The 19428-nt window shown below is 37.5% G+C and overlaps 1 protein-coding gene across 4 annotated transcripts in view; it reads left to right on the top strand.

The window, feature by feature from the left end:
• The window catches only part of mtus2a (microtubule associated tumor suppressor candidate 2a), a 75467-nt gene that overhangs the window by 31421 nt on the left and 24618 nt on the right, over positions 1 to 19428 (top strand). For all 4 annotated transcript variants that reach the window (XR_009273244.1, XM_058790395.1, XM_058790394.1 and 1 more), the window contains exons 2-4: positions 1672 to 3735; positions 4040 to 4307; positions 7786 to 7992. Coding sequence is in view for 3 of the 4 variants with exons in the window: in XM_058790395.1 (XP_058646378.1) it covers positions 1951 to 3735; positions 4040 to 4307; positions 7786 to 7992 (2260 nt within the window). In the remaining variant the exon portion in view is untranslated. The remainder of the gene's footprint in view (positions 1 to 1671; positions 3736 to 4039; positions 4308 to 7785; positions 7993 to 19428) is intronic.

Genomic DNA, 19428 nt, shown 5'->3' with positions numbered 1-19428 from the left:
GTGATATGGATTGTATGGGCTGTCTCTTTTCCATGGACCTCCTTTCTGATTTCCTGCACAAGCATGTGCACTTGCATCTTACACTTGAAGTGATTTAGTGGTCACTTCTTTCTGTTATTCCAGCATAAATTACTCAAGTCTGTTGGAGCAAAAATCATTAGAATTGATGTGGGGGAAAAAGGCAACCTCTCTCTTCTTACAAATCTATGTTGTGATTGATTGTAGCCCACCTAAGTCACTGGCCACCCACCCACCCACTCTACCTAGTCAGCACATGAAACAATCCCAACCCCCTTTTCCTTATTGGGAAAATGTTAGAATGACCTTGCTTTGTTCCTTTTTCTGGTTTGGACCATATCTACATAACGAAACAGCATGGGTTTTCTGTTTGCATGTCATAATCATAATTATAGGCAAACAGCTGTTGTGTCAATGTTTTATAGAAATGCAAAAACCCTACCTTTGATTAATGGTGTATTTTCATCATTTCTACCCCCTAACTGACTGTGACTGCTTTTTTTTTTTTTTTTTTTTGTCCCACGTGAGCAGTGTTGTTAATTACAAGCCGTTTCACACTCTCCCTAATTGTCTTTTTTGTTTTTTGTTGGGCAAACTTGCACAGTAAGAAGCCAACACATGGGGAAATGTTTCTGTCTCATCTTTTTTTTTCAGCAGCACATCAGTCTTCATTTATTCAAATTGCCTTCCTGATTTGGCCATACATAATTCTCAGCAGTGGAGATTTGAAAATTTAATTACTAGAGAAAAGGAGGTACTGCCATCTGCCATTAAAGGACTGAGCCAAACATTTTACTGCTTTGTGTCAATAGACTTCCTATTCATTACACTGGCTTGTCAATTTGTGGTTCTTTAAAGAAAAATGAATTAGGTGTAGCAAACATTACAATGCTTTATTTTTGGTTTTCACCCACATACTACTGTTCATAGTGGCATGATGGTGGATGGTGGAGGCATGATATTACCTCTTTAGGGAAATACTCATAATTCATATAAAATGTAGCCTAGTAGCTTACTGAAAACAACTAAAAAATAAAATAAAATCTGTCTGAACTGGGCACTAAGATTGAGGTCTTAACAGATGATGCCATGAAACATGTGAAGAAACCTGAGGAAAGAGTCCATTGAGACCCTTCATTTTTGAGGAGCCTAAATTCTAACATTGAAAATGTTGCCAAATATGCAATATCTTTTTTCTTGTCTCCAACATTTGTAGCTTTTAGTTGAGTCTAATATGTTTTATGCATTGCTCTGTCAAGAAAAGGTATAACTGTAAATGTACACCTTTTTACGTTGTTTACAGAAGTGGTGCATGCCTTTAAGCTGTTTTATATTAATTGAAAACGGCAATGAAACAGCAAAAAGCCATAAAATCTTGTTCCTTACCTTCGATATAATAAGAATGATGTTTTGCTTTAGATTTAGGAGTCTGGAAGACTAACCTTTAGTAAAATAAGAATGAAGTTTTGCTTTAGTCAGGAAAACCGAGAAAGTAAACTGTGCATTTTTACCCCAAAGGCTGAGAATTTAAAAACTCATCTAAATAAATGCAAATCTTGTGATGGAAATTAAACAACCCATCTGGGATAGTTTTTGCTGAAGCACACACTGCACTGCTTATAACATGTAATGTCTTATTTATTTTCTGTGCAGGTTTGCCACCAGATGAATGAACAAGGCATTTCAAGGTCCTCAAAGCTGATGTGATGTCATCAAGTGCATTGCCCTGTTAAGAAACAAACAAACACAGCTCAGTTCTTTGGCGGTATCTTGGAACAGAAATGGAAATAATGTGAGATTAGGTTGTGATTCTGCACTCCATCCAAACTGTAAACTTTGAAAGCCTAGGTACAGGCAAGTGAGAGAACAATACATTTGATGGATCCAGGATTATTGTGGAGCTTTTGAGAGGGAAGCTCAGACTTATACAACATGAATGTGCAAGGAAAGATACAAGCCAGTGAAGTCAACCAACAAGAAGAAATACAGAACGACGACAAGCAGCCTTTACTAGAAACAGTGGAAGACGCCAATGCCAATCAAATCACCAAAGAGAACATTTATTCAGATTACAGAGAGCATGGCAGCCCACTACCCCCTCTGGTGTCGCACTCCGAAGCCCAGGAGAGGATCATTATCTGGGGAACACATACTCGAAGTGAAGACCCTGAGCTTGAAGAGTTTGAACTGCTGGAGTGTCAAGAGCTAGAAACATTTGTAGTGGAAGAAGAAGAACAGGTAGACATGCAGAGTGAAAGAAGCAGGAAGGGAGCAAAGAACTTCAGTGACAAAGAGTTGTCATCTACAGCCATCAGCACCACTTTTGGCTCCCCTTGGAAAGACCACAATGAAAACCATAGTGTGGATGGAGATGTAAATGAGAACTCTCAGCCCCTTGACCTCAGGACCTCCAGCTCTCGCTCTGGTGCGAACCGGACCCTGAGAGATGCACGAAGTGGTTCTGAGAGCAATGTCTTTTCATCTTCTCTTTCTGCAGTGACCAGCCTCAGTGGAAGTTTAGCCAGTGCCCTGGACAGTGCAGGCCGCACACAGCCTCTCTCTTCCCAGTCCACCAAGTCTACCTCAGACAAAGGCAGGAACCAGCATCCAGCTACTACCGAGTCCTACATCCACTCAGAGAGAAACAGGGAGCTTCCCAGGGATTTGGACCAAAACCATAACTCTACCACACTGCCTCAGGAACCACAATATGACCGAAGTAAGCTAATGCATCCTTCATTTGGAGCAGTAAAACTGCAAAAATTCCAAATGGAAGCAGAGCAGAATGCTGGGAAAAGGATGTCAACCGAGGTGCCGAAAGGTATGGTGAGGGTGCTGCCTTCTTGCAGGCAGCTAGTCCGCCCTCTTTCTACTGAAAAACGACTAACCTCAGGATACCCCAGCATAGACACCCAGGCAGACCAGCAACAATCCCACTTCTCAGAGACAGGTCAGACCCATCCACAAGTGCTGCCGACTACAGAAGTCAACAGCAATCCCATCGCAGACTCAGAGACACCTTCCAACCAGACTTTTACGCAAGAAGCCCAACGCTTGAAGAGGCAAAGCTCAGCAGATCGTGCTGCAAGTCCCTCCAGCCTAGAAAGGAAGACTCACTTCAGCCGACGGGCCTACAGCAGTCCGACTAGACCTTCAACACCTCCATCTCCCAAGACCATAAGATCTCCTCAAAGACAGCCTCCTTCCTCACCCATCAAGACTTTACCTTCTCGAGGTCCTCAGTTGGGTTATGCTGGGTATAGCTCGGGCTTAAGAGCCCCAGTTAAAACCACAATCAACACAAGCATCCATAAAACTCCTCCACAGCAGGCGTCAATGGAGACTTCCCCTCCAAGCAAGTGCCTGCCAAAACCGAAAAGCGTCCGGCCCAAAATCATTACGTACATTCGGAAGACACCCCAAGTGAAACCCCAGTCTCTTGAGGGAACTTACGAGGTGTCGTCCTTACCTACGAGACTCTCAACATACAGCAGCACACAGGCCAAACCAGCGGTCGGAGATCAAGGGGAAGCCACTGTGCTGAGTGCCTCAAATTTACTCTATGATAAGTATCGTCAAGAGATGCAGAAGGTTCGGTTCTTCTCGCCTGGACTGATGGTGTCTGGGATTAAGCCACCCAGCAACACCATGCCCCATAAAATGGCAGGCAGAGCAGACAGCTTCTATGGGTCTCTCAACAAGCCTCTGTCTGCAGCGGTAAGGAATGCTCTAGACAATATGCTGTTCTTTGGTTAAATGCTTTTATGTCTATTTCTTTGTAAAGCTAATTACGTGTAAACTCTATTACATGATTATGTTGGTGAAACTGAGTGCTTTGATAATGCAACAGTGTATGCATGTTATGGAGTATTAACAGACTACTCCCTGAATGCCTTATGGAGGGAATGTCAATATTTTAGTAAGCTTTTAAATTTTAACACTTGTTATCTTCAGTAGACAAGTTTATGAACCACTGGAAGAGATTATTGACTGCAGTTTAATTTTTTTTTTGTCAATTTAGATGGGCAGATCTCCATTAGCCCTTGGGTCTCCAGTTTCTGGAGCCGACGACCCTTCTGGACCCTCTATGGCAGCACAGGATATGGGGAGTCTTTATCGTCCACCACGGGGCCTAAGACCCCAGCTTGGTGTTGGTGCTGTAAACAGGACTCCCTCTGCAGCTGTCAAGAACAGGATGGTCCTAACAGGTCAGCCGAAGTCACCACTGACCCTCAGTCAACCAATGCAGGCAGTAAACCCAACCACTCAAACCCCTCAGGAACCTCAAGGTAAGATCAATGGTTCACTTTGCACGGCAAAATGAGTCAAATGGTCTTGTTTTATACCTTTCACGTAAAAATTGAATGCTTCACATGCCACACTAAGGGAAGTTGAGAGAAAACCCAAGCCAGTCTTAGAAACCAAAGCTTCATCCTAAGGGCAGAAGTGACTCTGGAGTATTTTGAGATGAATAGATTTAAATGGAAGGAAGGAAGAGAACGCCATATGAAGTCTTTTCATCCCTGTCAGCAATGCATTTGTAATTGTTACAGATAAACTCATCTCAGCCGCTAGTCAGTGTAAAATACACTTTACCTCCTGGCATTCAGTTGAATATAAATAAAATTCACATTCATCTTTTGCCATGAGGGAGTTCTGTCTGAGCTTAAAAGTTCCCCTCCATTTCTAAAGCGCACTTCATTTCCGACAACTTTGCCTGCCAAGGTGAAGATATGAATTATTTCATCTTAAATCCACCACCAGCATTGCCATCACCCTCCATGTTTTTTTTTCTAGAGGGCATCTGTCTATCTGCATACTGTTATCTCACTGAAAACCCATGACAGTCTCCATTAATGCATGCGGATGCCGATTTCTTGCTGTTTGGCTCTGTTTGTGATGCTTTGAAGTGCAAAGCAATTAACAGTTAATTCATGCCAATAACTATGCCTGGTCATTATTATTAACTGTAGTTGAGACATGATATGATTTTTATGGTGTAAAGATGCTTATGCTACAAAAGATAAAGAGACAGTCTAGTGCGTAGGCTTGAGTTTTACTCCTGCAGCAATATAGAAGAAGTCAAGAGGAAGGTTAACCTCTCCTGGTATGACTAGACTTTTGCTTGTCTTGCTAAAGTTGGAAAATAATTTCCCATTGTAGTTATCGTCATCTCATGCTACATTATTTATTCACACTCTCAAACAATGAAAACATTTGATTCTGGTCACTGGGCTCCTTTGAAATGCTGTCTTTGATCTTTGTGGAAGTTGTCTAATGCAATGAAGTACAATAAACTGAAGAACAATATCAAAGAATCACTGATTGCTAGTTAGGGTTCATGTCATGTTTTTAGATAGCAATCACTAAAATCAGAGGTTAACTGACCAGCAGAGTACCATCTTTTTTTATTGTGCAATGCATGTTCGTGTTTTTATCAACATGACATACAGTTTTAGAAGTATTTCATTTTTCATTGATGTGGTTTATCATTGTTTAAATGAGGGCTTGTTGAAAGTGCTCTAGTAATGTATTCATGCATTTTAACACTCAGTAAGAAATCAATGGGTTCTTGTGCTGCAAGCCATAATAATAAATTTGCATACAAACACACACACACACACTTCTTATTTATTCCCAAAACAGATTGGGAAAACGACACCCCTTTGGTGTTAAAGGGACAGTTCACCCAAAAATGAAAATTGTGTCAATTTCTGATTAGCAGAATGTGCAAGCTTCTCTTTTCCATACAGTAAAAGTGAGTTGGAACAGCTTTGGTCACCACTCACTTTCATTGTAGGAAAAAATTTAAATAAACAGTGAAAATGCTAAATCAAAGCCATGATGGATGACTATTTTGTGTGATCTGGGCAAGTCTGGAAATATGGGGAACAGGAAGGAATAAAGACGATTGATGGAGAAAAAAAAATCGGAGAGGGAGAACACCAACACATTTATCTTTAATGATCACCCTCACATGGAGGAGAAGCTGCCTGCAATTTCATTAAAGACCTTGATGGCCTGGGGTTGGGGTGGGGGGGTCGCTGGGGGAAGCGATGGAGCCGGGGCAACTTTGATTAGAGATGAATGGATGAGAGGGTGCTTTGTTGTGTGCATTTGCTTGAGTGTGTATGTGTGCATTTTCATTTGTGAAGAATGCGTATCTGAAGCATACTGCTGACACTGCAGTCTAATAAACATTTGAGAATGCGACAGACGAAATGAGAAATCGTAGATTGTCATTTAGTATGCGCTACGCTTTGCTGCAATCGCAGGGACAGAAAGTCAAAGTGCTTTATCTCAGAGAGCAGGAGGGGATCATTCTCTCCACCTGCCCCAAATTACGACCATGGGTTAGGGGAGTCTGGGAGTTCAAAGCAAGCCTTGAAGTGGGTCCCTAAATTCACCCTGCGGTAGCTCTTTGCATGTGGATATTTATGTATATTTTTCTGCGACTTTCGTCTTCTTCCTGTTCTTTACGAAATCATAATTTTTTGATTCGACAGCAGGACAGTCTCTGTGGTCCAGCAGTACAGGTATCTGATGTGAAGACCTACAGTGCAAAGAACTGATAGGGAAAGCAAAAGACAACAGATATTCATATTAATCCTTCTTAATTGTATGTAAACAGCTGTTATCATGTTTACTGGTGTAATAATAAGCACATGGGGTAAGGAAAACCCATTACTTTATTCAGTTGAGGCCTTTATTAAGCACTGATATTGTAATAATTTGTGCAGAGCTGGTTTTAGAGGAACCAATGGCCTCTTAAACGATTGGCCTCCTGGACTAATTAAAAAAGAAAGAGCTTTTGCTAGTGATTGTAAGCTCATGTTAAGCACCAGACGCTGAAATGGTTGTTTTTAATGGGAAAAAAGGTTTTAAAATGAATAAATTACATTTTTAATATATATATATATATATATATATAACGTTTTGTCTGTATTTTTAATTAAATAAATGTCGCTTTTGTGAAGACAGTTCAGAAAATAATTGAAAATACAGCATATTTTGTTTTTAGGCTTAAGTTTCCACATATGTAAGGGATTTCATTTGTTGGACAGTGTCTAAAATAAAATAAAATAAAATAGTTCATTATGCTCAAAAATTGCAAAAGCCTAAAACCATCCACTTATATTGCACATAATTAATAAATTAATAAATTATTACTCCGTTCAGTTTTATATTAACACTTTTCAAGCTCATATAAGGATTTTATGAGCCATCTAAGATGATATGTTTTGGCAAACATTTTGTATTAAATTAGACTCCCTAAGTGGATGAGAATTGTGACTCATCGCTCTTCTCCATGTGAATACTACAGTGGTATAGATGTTGATGAATGGCCATGACATGCTGTGGTCAGAGGAGGCAGACAGCCGCCAACCTCTTTATGATTCTTTCTTTCAGCTTTTTAAAGCAATCTTTACCTCGCACCAGAGAGAGGTCGTAAAACAGTTTCTCTCTCTTTCTTTCCTACTGTGAGTCTCTTTTAGGCTAGTCTGCTTAGAAATAGTTCATTTCGGGACACCACACTCACTTTCTTTGTTCCTTGTGTTCCATCTGTTTCTCAACTGAATCAGTCATGTGACCATGTATGCCTCATTTTGTCACAGCAGTATTACAAGAATATGTTATGCATAGTTGACCCCCATATTGACATATACTAGAAAAGCAGTGTGTAACTTTTATTGCCCAAAGCTCTATTTTACAAATGGTGTCTTTTGAATTAGTTTGAGTACTAATCATAGTTTTATTCCCCCTCAGATCAGAGAAAGCCAGTGGCGATTGGGTTAGCTGCTAAATCGCTGCTGCCGAAGCCATCTCAGTCTGGCCTGCGTCCTCCCGGTTACTCACGCCTCCCGCCGGCTCGTCTGGCCGCCTTTGGGTTTGTTCGGAGCTCTAGTGTCTCCTCTGTGTCCAGCAACCACTCGACCGACAGCACACGGAGTGACCCCTGCCGACCCACCTACCGTAAGTTACTGAAGCACAAATACTATACATTCAGATTAATTAATGCAGACTTAAATGTACAGTGGGGTCTGAAAGTCTGTCCAAATTGAAAATGTTTTGAAACATTTTTACCACTTAAAATATGTTTTCTTTTTGAATATTCTAAAATGGAATTTATTCCCATGATGGTAAAGCTACATTTTCAGCAGTTTTTCTTTACTCCAGTCTTTAGTGTCAAATGAAGTCTTCAGAAATCATTCTAATATGCTGATTTGCTGCTCAAGAAACATTTCTTATAATTATTAATGTTGAAAACAGTTGTCCTGCTTAATATTTGTGTGAAAACATCTGTTTTTAAAGGAATAGTTCAACCAAAAATGAAAATTTTGTCGTTAATTACTCACCCTCGTGTCGTTCCAATCCCGTAAAACCTTCGTTCATCTTTGGAATACAAATTAAGATATTTTGGATGAAATCCGAGAGCTTTCTGATCCTCCATAGACAGCAACGTGTTGTGTTGTAATTTGTGTTCCGAAGATGAACGACATGAGGGTGAGTAATTAATGGCAGAATTTTCATTTTTGGGTGAACTAACTCTTTAAGGATTCTTTGATGAATAGAAAGTTTAAAAGAACACCATTCATTCGAAATAGAAATCTTGCAACATTGTGAATGTTTTTTTTTCTGCCACTTTTAATCAGTTTAATGGATGAATAAATATTAATTTCTTTAAAAAATCTAATAAAATCTTACTAACACTAGTGTTTGCAATTTTTTGACACTGATGATGTAAAAGCCTTCATACAAAAGGTCAGCTGTCATTTAAACAAAAGATATTGATATTCATATTTTTCACTCTAATTGTAGTCCTAAAAAATGTAAATGTGTTAAAAATACAAGCCCTTTTGGGCCACTGAACGTCTGTACACTACTACATCTAAAGTGCTTGTAGCTGAGTGCATTGTTATGCGAGATCCCTAAAGTACAGTTTACATAAAAGGGTAATGCTCCACTTTTTAGAGTTAATTATAATGCAATTTGCATCATTTTATTAACTCCGCCTACAAGCAGCGTGCAGGTCCCCTTTCATTAATATATTCTGCTCATAACTTCTTGCTCTAACATGGAATCATAGGATATTCAGCACAATAGATGAAAAGCACGAAAAAGTGCAGTAATTAAATTTTTTTTTTCTTAAAATCAGACTTTTTTGTTGGCCTTTGCTTTAGGTCACGAAAGAAACTTTGCGTTTGATCCAAGCGGGCTTCTTTCATAACTAGCTCCGTGAGTCAACACGAATAATCCTCAGTATGATCAGAGCTGCTCTGCTCAGTTCTGCTGAAGTAGATTCTAGTCTGCTCTTAGAGGGGGCCGTCTTTGAAAATTGGCATCTGCGTGTGCCGCATGTGTTTTTAATGCGACCTACATAAGTGATGTTGGCCGGTCTTCTCCTGGTAACAGTTGACGTGGCTGCAGATTCAGGCATCCGGTGTTACATGCGTCACTGGATGAGTTATGTCATCAAGTCTTTTTATCCTGAAATCACTTTGGGAAGAGGAATCCCTCACCGTTCACAGTCCTGTATGTATGGAGCAAACAGATGCAGGAGAAAAATGCAGAGGGAAGGATTCGGTGTGCCGTGTTCTGTTGCGGCCGCCCCAATAGCAATTTTGTATACATTAATTTTTTACAAATGAATTTTAAAGAAGGACAGCACACTTGTGAAAATGATAAAACATCAGATAAAATATTGGTAACACTTTTTTTTTTTTTTATACAGTGTCCTTTTACACATGTATGTACTTACTATAGTAATAACAGTATATTATGCATAATTACAAACAAACTAACCGTAAATCAAACCTAATCCTAGCCCTATAATAAGTATGTTAATTAATATTACTTAGTAATTAATTGTATATTTACTTATTTCAGCCAAGACAACAAGATGAGTGTGTATTAATTTAAATTTTCTTATTATTTTAATGTGTTAGTACTTTTACATAAAGTGCTTTTATCATTTTATTAGTATTTTATATATATATATATATATATATATATTTCTATTTTAATATTAAAAATAAAATATTTCCATTTTATTTCTATTTCAAAATTTTATTTTAGATTAGGTAATTGTAGTACTTAAACTTATTTATTTCAGCCAAGACAATACATTTTTTAAGTTTAATCTAATATTTATATTTTAGCTTTATTTTTGTTACCAAAAACAATTTTTAATAGATTCAGTTTTCATTTTAGTTAACAATAACAACACTGATGCATATGCTGTACCACTGAATTTGGAATATTGTTATCTAAAGAATAACATGCAGACATTACTAACTGTCAATTATAATTTTTGGGCCACTGCAGATATAATTGGGGTCATTCCAAACTGTTTTTTTTATCTACAAAATTTCTAACATGATTTATCTCACTATAGTCATGTCCTGACTTACTGTGTGCCTGTTAATATAGAACTCATTACTGAAATTTCCATAGCGAAGCTCATTATTCTTCTTTGAAATTAGGGCTGTGATTCACTCAGTGTGCATAATATTCAGTACAGCCGTGCGATCATCCATACGTGCAATGCCTGTACGTATCAAATCTATTTATAGTCATCGTATTTTCACAATCCTTCCACACTATTTAATATGAAAGTCAGAGGTGCAAATGAGTGTTTCTCTCTCTCTCTCTGAAGTGTTGAACGTGCTACAGGGCTGATTGCAGATCTGATGGTGTTTCGACTGCATATTGACTGTCTCGAGGCCTGGACCCAATACAAAAAGCAGTCAAACACTAGATAAAATGATTAGCCTTTAGATGTAACTGAGAATGTGACTATTATTAGATCTTTGGGTGTGTAAATAGTACTGTGTAGTATTATGGCACAAGACTTTTCCCCATGTGTCGTGACCACCTGTGCGCTTAGGTAAACAAGGGCATTTGCAGGACGTGTGTATTTGTTACTGGTGTAATGACTGGCTGTTGCTTTAGGCTCTGTGCTGAATCAGTGTGACATATTGACCTAGGATTCCTGTAGATACCAGAAATCTCCCGGCGGGACTGGGCGTCACAGACAGTTGATCGATTTCTCAGGTCTGACTGATTGAGGCTAGTCCACTTGTAATTGGCTGAATTGGAGAGTGTGAATGATGGCGGCAAATGCTACTGGACTTATTAAGCTGTCATTAGTGTTTGAGCTGCCAGATAGGTGGAGCGGACAGTCAATATTTGGCTCTCATTGTCATCCTCGTGTAGAGGCAGTATGAGATCTGATCTGTAGAGGGAGATGAGATCTGTCACATGGCCTTTGTTAGTCTAATGTCATGGCTTGATTTTGTCTGAAATATCGGAGGAAACTCTTAAAGGGATAGTTGAGGCAAAAAAAACAACAATTCTGTTTTTCTAGTCATCTAACCCTTAAATGCATACCTCGGGTCTTTTTGAAGTCATTGAAAATGATAATTTTGAGAATATGGTTAAGATCCCGAATATGAGCCAGATGGGGAAGTGCGCTCTGACGATGACAGTGATGGTAAAATCATCTGTTCAAATTGAACCCTTCAAAGTTTCTAGAAATATGCTTTATTTTATTCTTTCATAATTGTTATTAAAATATCAGGAGAGTTTTATGTTGTTGCAGCAATTAGAGATCTGTCCATGTTGGATATATAGGTCCGGGTCACTAAAGACCCATATATGTAATAATGATTGGCGAAACATCCATGCATTTAAGGGTTGATCACTTTTATGTCATTCCAAACACTTTCTCACATTGAGAACAATAATAGATATTAGGTAGAATGTTAATGCAGCTCTTTTCCATACAATGAAAGTGAATGGGGACTGTTGAGCTCTAAAAATGTGCATAATAAAAGTGCATAGTCCATACAATTTGTGTGACATGTTATAGCAGTGGTATTAGTATTATTTGTATACCTTTATGGTTTCATTAATATTTTCCATTTTTATTTTTATTTTAGCCCAAAGTTTAGACATTTTGTTATGTGCCTTTGTCATTTTTTAAAATTACATTTAGCTTTAATTATCTCTTTTTCTGTCTTAGTTTTAGTGATTTTAGTTTTTAACTTGTTTCAGTTAGTTGCCAAGGCAACATTTCTTTTTTTATTAATTTTGTTACAAAACCCCCATGAACACTGCAGAATATCAAATTATATAACATTACAGAGTATACTTTCCCACCCCTACATTTATCAAACAGAAAATAACATAAAAAATAATAAGTTATAAAATAAATTAATATATACAAATACAAAAATGAAATAGAAATAAAGATAATGAAATAACATTCACTGATGTATTTTTAAAATATAAGTAAATTTATAGTACATTGGATTTCAAATTACAGTCATCATAATAGTCATAACATTCCACTTTATCTATCTATTTACAAATTGCCTAAAAGGGGACCGCACCTTTTAAAAACCTCTGCTTTACCTCTTATAGCATATGTTAATTTTTCAAGAGCAAGGTTGTCAGACATTTCTTTAATCCACTGTGAAAAAACAGGTCTTTTGATGTTTTTCCATACTAAAGCAATAACACATTTAGCTTCTTTTTGCTTGCATTTACTGACATACTTTCAGGATATGCAATAACAAAGTTTTGATTCCAAAGGAATATTTTCTCCGATCATTTCACAGACCACCACACCCCAAGACAACATTTAAAATGTATTTATTTTTTACATTTTTAATCTATTAAAAATATATAGAATTGTTATAATATTTTATTTCAGCTTTATTTCAATTACCAAAAAATAATTTTTAATAGTTTAGTTAACAATAGCAACAGTGTGGAGGACAGAAGATTTTTATCAAAAATACATTAAATTATAAATTGTCTCTGTTATACATTTCATGTACAGCATTAGAAAACTTGGAATATAGCGCACAAGTCAGAATTGACCATTTTAATGTTCGACAGCATTGGTTCCCATTCACTTTCATTGTATGGAAAAGAGCTGCACGTCCTATTGCATTCCACAGAAAAAAGAAAGTCTTAGAATTTTAGATGTGTGGGTTAGTAAAAAAAAAAATTATTCCTTTAAGAAAAATTGAACAATTATATCTAACAGGAGTAGCTGTTATAACAAGTTGTAAATGAACTTTGCTATGAAACCAAATAAAACAACAATTAATTGATAATTATACGCATTCATCTCTTTGCGTCTTTGTCTCTGACTTTGTCCTCTTTGTACCAGCAGGGAGTGAATGGCTAATAGCAGGCTTATATTAGCCACTGCTCTGAAAGGCAACACTCTGTTTGAAGCTGTTGGCTTCTGACTGTGAGCTTCTGAGAAACCCAGCATCATCTGACCTTAACAAAGACCCAGACAGAGTTTCTTTATATAGAGAGATCACAGTCCCACCTTCACTCTCAGACAGAGCACAATAAAAGATGCAGTTTTCAGCAATTTCAAATATCACACTTCTTATCCTTCTCTCCGGTTAGAGAAACATATCCTCTTTTTTATCCTTTTTTTTAATCTGTCTGGGTGTAATTCATCTTTAGAGATTGCTAACTGTCAGTTTGTTGGTGTGAGCTCCCAGCTTGCATGCAGGATTGATGGATGCGATCTCATGCTGCAGCCTGTTGGGATTATGCCAAAAACTCTTAATTCTTTCTTTTTCTTCTTCGTCGGAGTCTCGGTTCATTGTCTGAAGGGGGTTTCTTCAGTGACAGTCGCTCCTTGAACATGACTCATCCTCTGGTCTCTGGGATATTTCTGATCTCCTCAAGTAAAATCATCAAGAGTCTGGAAATTCAAGTCACAAGTTTGAAGTTTTTCTAGTTGAGATGCTTGTAAAAAATACATTTCATATAGTGTGCAGTAACACTTTTAACTTGAGGCACGCTAACAAGCTGGAACATCTCAGATGTGACCTTTCCAGCAACAGCAAAGTAAAGAACAACCCAAGGAGATTACAAACACAGTCACATATACAGTATATAAATGCCTACACTCTAAAGCAAAGACAATGACCTTCAGTCAAGGTGATGTTGCTTTTATTGATTTTCATTTCGTCCTTTTTAGATGTGACTAAACATCTAAAGGGTCTTTCTGTAACGATATTGATCTTGTAGACCACCCTGGTTTCTATTGAAAGGGTTCGAGGTCTGTTCTAATGTGCCATAGATCCCTCTTATACAAGTGTCTGTGTACTCAAGGTGAGTTATGTAACATCTAACTCCCACCTGGACAGGTTTTAATCTGAGAAACAATCTCTGAGGAGAACATGTGTGAATATTGTCTGAGATCAGCATTGTGTTCTGCACTTGGGAACTTGCACCACTTACACAGCTGTTGACAAAAAATAGATAGGAGAAAATGAGAGGCAGAATATCAGTATTGTAGTGAATATAGCCTACCTGTTTTTATAGTGGAATGTCTAGTGCTACCTGCAGTAGTGTGCTTGGATTGGTTTGTAATAGACACTACCTAGTCATCCACAGCTGAACTTCTCTGCCAGGTGAGCTACTACCTAGTTCTCTAGTTTTGTAATACACACTACAGTGCATTGTGTATGTTAACTGTGCAGTAGGTCTACATTATATATTAATTGATGGGGCACTACCTTGTATTCCAGTTTTGAGATAGAATATGAATTGTGGTAATTCTGTAGAATGTTACATGTACCTATGCTCATTTTGTAGTGCATGTTACCATTTGCACACTAAGTAATGTTGGCTCCATCTCAATTTGCGTACTTATACTAGGGTTATTACAGTTAACCTAAACTAGAACTGTAAAAAAAAAAAAAAAACATTTTGTTGCTTGAAATAAATTTTAAATAAAATAAGAATAATAATTAAAAATAAATAAATAAAAGCTTAAACTTATTTTATTTCAGGTAGTTGCCAAGGTAACATTTCTCATTTTTATTTAGTTTGACTAAATGGCTAAAATAACTAAAACTGAAGGGGGGAAACTATATTGGCATTTAAAGAAAAAAACACATCAAAATAACTAAAATTAAACTAAAAATAAAAATGAAAAATATAAAAATGAAAACTAATTCAAGATGGTCTTTAAAACTATAATTGTATCTTAATGATGAAATGCTATTAGGCTACAGTTTTTTTTAATGTAATTTAAACTATTTACATTATTTATTATTTGGAATTAGATTTTATTTGTATATTTTCAAGTTTCAGTAATTTTTCTGTGTTTTGTAAATTGTATTAGTTTTTTATTAAATGTCTATATAACTTTAAGGAATTTATTTTCTATTTTATTTATTTTCAGTCATTTTAATACTTTCAGTTAGTTGCAAAAAAGTTTCATCTAATATTTATATTTTATTTTATTTTATTTCAGCTTTATTTGGATTACAGAAAGTGATTTTGTAATAATTTTAGTTTTAGTTCATAATAACAACACTGGTAGTAAGTCAGTAGATTAGAACAAGTTCAGAAAAACTATAAAAGTAAAGTATCCAAGCACCATTTGCATACAGTTTTAATGTAGTGTACATTATTTCCAAATTCCAATCTCACATATTATTTAGGACAAGCGTAATGCACGTCTCATAATTTAATACTACACAGTATGTAATTAAAACACAGTTACCTATTGTGCCACTTTGTACTCACTACCTAGTGCACACTGCACAGTGTAGTCTGAAAGGAAAACACATGGAAGAGAAGTAAGAGTAGGAAGTGAGGAGAGGTGAAGAAGGGGGAGGTGTGAGAGCACAGATGCCATCGCTCCAGCCCATCTCTGACTCATGCACACTGCTGAGAACAGATGGTTTCTCACACAAACACACCACAGCAAATATGCACACTTACACACACAGGAACATTCTCACACACTGAAGTATACACTGCTTCACTACAGGTTTGTAGCGTCTCTCATTGGTATGTTTAGTGAGTGTACTTCTAAATCCCGCATCTCTCTGACTGTCAGATTTTACATTGGGCAGTCTGTGCTCTGGGTACTGCTGACTCACGCTCTCACCAAACCGCTGAGCTCTGGTTGATCCTGCTGCGCAGAGAGATGCTAATGAACTTTTTCTCTATTTTTACCCATATGGGCTGTCTGTATCCTCCTGCCTTCGCATTACGCAGCTGTGCTTTGTAAATCTGAGATAGGTCAGATTTTGATGTATGTGGCCTAGAACTAGCTGTTAAGTATTACTCTTAAATATTAATATGACCGTGATTTTGAATGGTAGTATGTCTACCTGCATTAGCATATTAGCATTAGCACTGACCTGCTCACTCCTCTTTGCTAACCTCATACGAGCCTGATAATGATGTTCTGATTACCTCATGTCTTAATCCCATTCTGTCTGTTTCCCTGAAAGCTTTTATGGGTTTTTTGCTGTGGATGAGGAGTCAGACCAGGCTTTTCTTCTGCAAAATCCCAAGCCATCTCCAGTTCTCTGTTTCAGCTAGCTTCCTTTTCCGTTATCCCTCTTAAGCCTCCCAGAGAGAGAGCAAGAGAGAGTGTGTTTCTCAGGGTGCTGCCAGGCTGTTTAGTGCTGTATCTTCTGATATTCCAGTACCTCCTGGCTCAATTTCTTAATTTAATACATTAACCTTCGATAGTGTGTTCCGTGGTCAGCCTGATATGTAAAAAGTATCTTCTCAGAGTATATCAGTGGTTAAAACATAAAGAAAAACACAAACAATTGTGCACACTAATAGTTAGATAGTCTTTGTGACCTTTGTTGGATTCATTATTGAAATCAAAATGTCGACCAGTTATGGTTTGATCTATTTTTTGGCCTGAAAATGAATACCATTGTCCCTGTGTTTTAGTGCAAACTTCCCTGTGTACTAGATCTACTAGTACTACTCAACATCTAGTGCACACTTCCTATGATACTGTTTTATTGCCACTTTTTGATTTTGATACTGTATTATGCTACATTGTGCACACTACCTAATGTTGTAGTGCACACTACTTTTTGTACTAGTACTGTATTATATAGAACAGTGGTTCTCAATTCCAGTCCTGGGGGCCCCCTGCTCTGCACATTTTGCATGTCTCCCTTACTTAACACACCTGATTGAGATCATCAGCTCGTTAGGAGAGAGATCATGAACTGAACTAACGAGCTGATGATCTCAACTAACGAGCTGATGATCTCAATGTGTTAAGTAAGGGAGACATGCAAAATGTGCAGAGCAGGGGGCCCCCAGGACTGGAATTGAGAACCACCGATATAGAAGACACTGCCTAGAGCAGTGGTTTTCAAACCTGTCCTGGAGGCACCCCTGCCCTGCACATTTTGCATGTCTCCCTCATCTAGCATACCTGATTCAAATCATCAGCTCATTAGTAGAGACTGCAAGACCTGATTTGGATGTGTCTATTAAGGGAGACATACAAAATGTGCAGGGCAGGGGTGCCTCCAGGACAGGTTTGAAAACCACTGGCCTAGAGCACAATATCCTAATGTTTTGTACTATACTTTCTAGTGCACTCTGCATAATATTAGCATATTAGTGCACACCACTTTGTGATTTTGTACTGCACTACCTGATGTCCTACTGCATGCTACTTTTTGAACTAGTACTCTACTACATAGAGCACACTACTTAATATGCTTGTGTTTTAATGCACAATACTACACTACTTAGTGCACATTACATTGTCTTGTTATGCCTTGTGAACACTACACTACCTAGTGCACACTACATTTTGTGAATTATTACTGTATTACGTAGAGCACACTACCCAATATGCTTCTGTTTTAGTGCACAATACTTTGTGCATTCGCACTGTACTGCAGTACTTTATATGCACATTATGCAATTTCTTGTGCACACTACCCAGTTTACTAGTACTTGTAGTACACTACCTAGTACACACACTACATAATAATGGTACTTTTTAATGCAAACAAGTTTGTGAACATTACGCTACCTAGTGCACACTATGCTACCTAGTGCACACTACATTTTGTGTATTAGTACTGTATTACATAGAGAACACTACCTAATGTTTGTTTTAGTGCACAATACCTTGCGCATTCACACTGTACTACAATACTTTGTGTACATTATGTAATTTCTTGTGTGCACACCACACAGTGTACTAGTACTTGTAGTACAATATCTAGTGCACACTATATTATAGTACACTATAGTACTTTTTTAATGCAAACAAGTTTGTGAACACTACGCTACCTAGGGCACACTATACTACCTAGTGCACACTACATTTTGTATAGTAGAGTTTTGTATAGAGTTTATGTGTTCAATACTTACTTCAGTACTTTACTACAAAACAAGTACTTTATTGTACTAGTTTTGTACTACACTATCCAGTGCACATTGCACATAAGTTTGTGATTATATTACCTAGTGCACACTACCTAATAGGCTGTCAAAATGGCTGAAAAACTAAATTTGAATTTTGTACTTAAATACTATCAATATTCGAATTTAAAAGGCATACGTTCAGTTAGAGGGAAAAAAGCTTTTGGCTTCTATCCTGAAGCCACAAGAGGGCACATAGAGCAAAATATTACTAATGCACGTTTCTTCAAAGCAACAAAATAACACAACTATCTTTGAAAAAAGTGCATAGTGTGTAAAATAATGTTTCTAAACCATATATAATTAAGTTGCTAAAACAATTAGAAACAAAACAGCATCATGCATGTATGTGTACACTGTAAAAAAAAAAAAAGGTGAGCCAACGTAAAATTTTAAGGCAACCAGCTTCAGCAGATTTTTGAGTTTTCTCAACTTGTCGTTTTAAGTTTATACAACAAAAAATTGAGAATCTCCCTTTTTACAGTGTAGTTTAATACAAAGGACCAAAAACCAATAACAAAGAGTAAATTTTTTCATTTCATTTTCGCATTTTGCAACCATTTTTTCTTCTGGTGCGACTAAATTTTGTGAGCGTTCACACTGGCATGACCACTGCGTACGCTGCCATTTGTGTTGTATATGAGAAACATCAAACGGCAAACGAAACAAAAGCGTAACAAAATCTCACTACTCGTTTGAGCTGTTCAGCGCGGACCGTTAATGAGCTCAGACCGCGACGCAAACAAACTGGTCCGAGCTCAGAACATCTTTATACTTTTCTCCGCATTGATGTTCTCTTTTTCCACAATATTTTGAATGAACAATGTAGCAGTACCACATCCAGTGGGTTCAACTGGATAGGCTAAAAAAAGCATTAAAATGCAATGATGTTTTTTGTTGTTGTTGTTCATTTTGGCCCATCTGTCCACTTCGGGCAAGCAGTTCTGAGCAGTGAGTCAGTATTTCTCAGGTCCTTATGGTATTAGTACTGAAGTGGCAGCCATCCTGACATGTGGCTGTGAGTTGGATTTGCATAATGTTTACTTCCAGACATCCTCAGGAGCACCTCTGATGCTCTGTGCTTAATAATGCATTGCAAGCTCCATCTCTTAATGGGTCACTGCTGTGTTCACCGGGCCTGATTTTTCATTCTGA

The sequence above is a fragment of the Onychostoma macrolepis genome, chromosome 10, assembly GCF_012432095.1.
Source record: "Onychostoma macrolepis isolate SWU-2019 chromosome 10, ASM1243209v1, whole genome shotgun sequence".
Classification (NCBI taxonomy): domain Eukaryota; kingdom Metazoa; phylum Chordata; class Actinopteri; order Cypriniformes; family Cyprinidae; genus Onychostoma; species Onychostoma macrolepis.
This window is presented reverse-complemented; position numbering and strand designations above follow the sequence as displayed.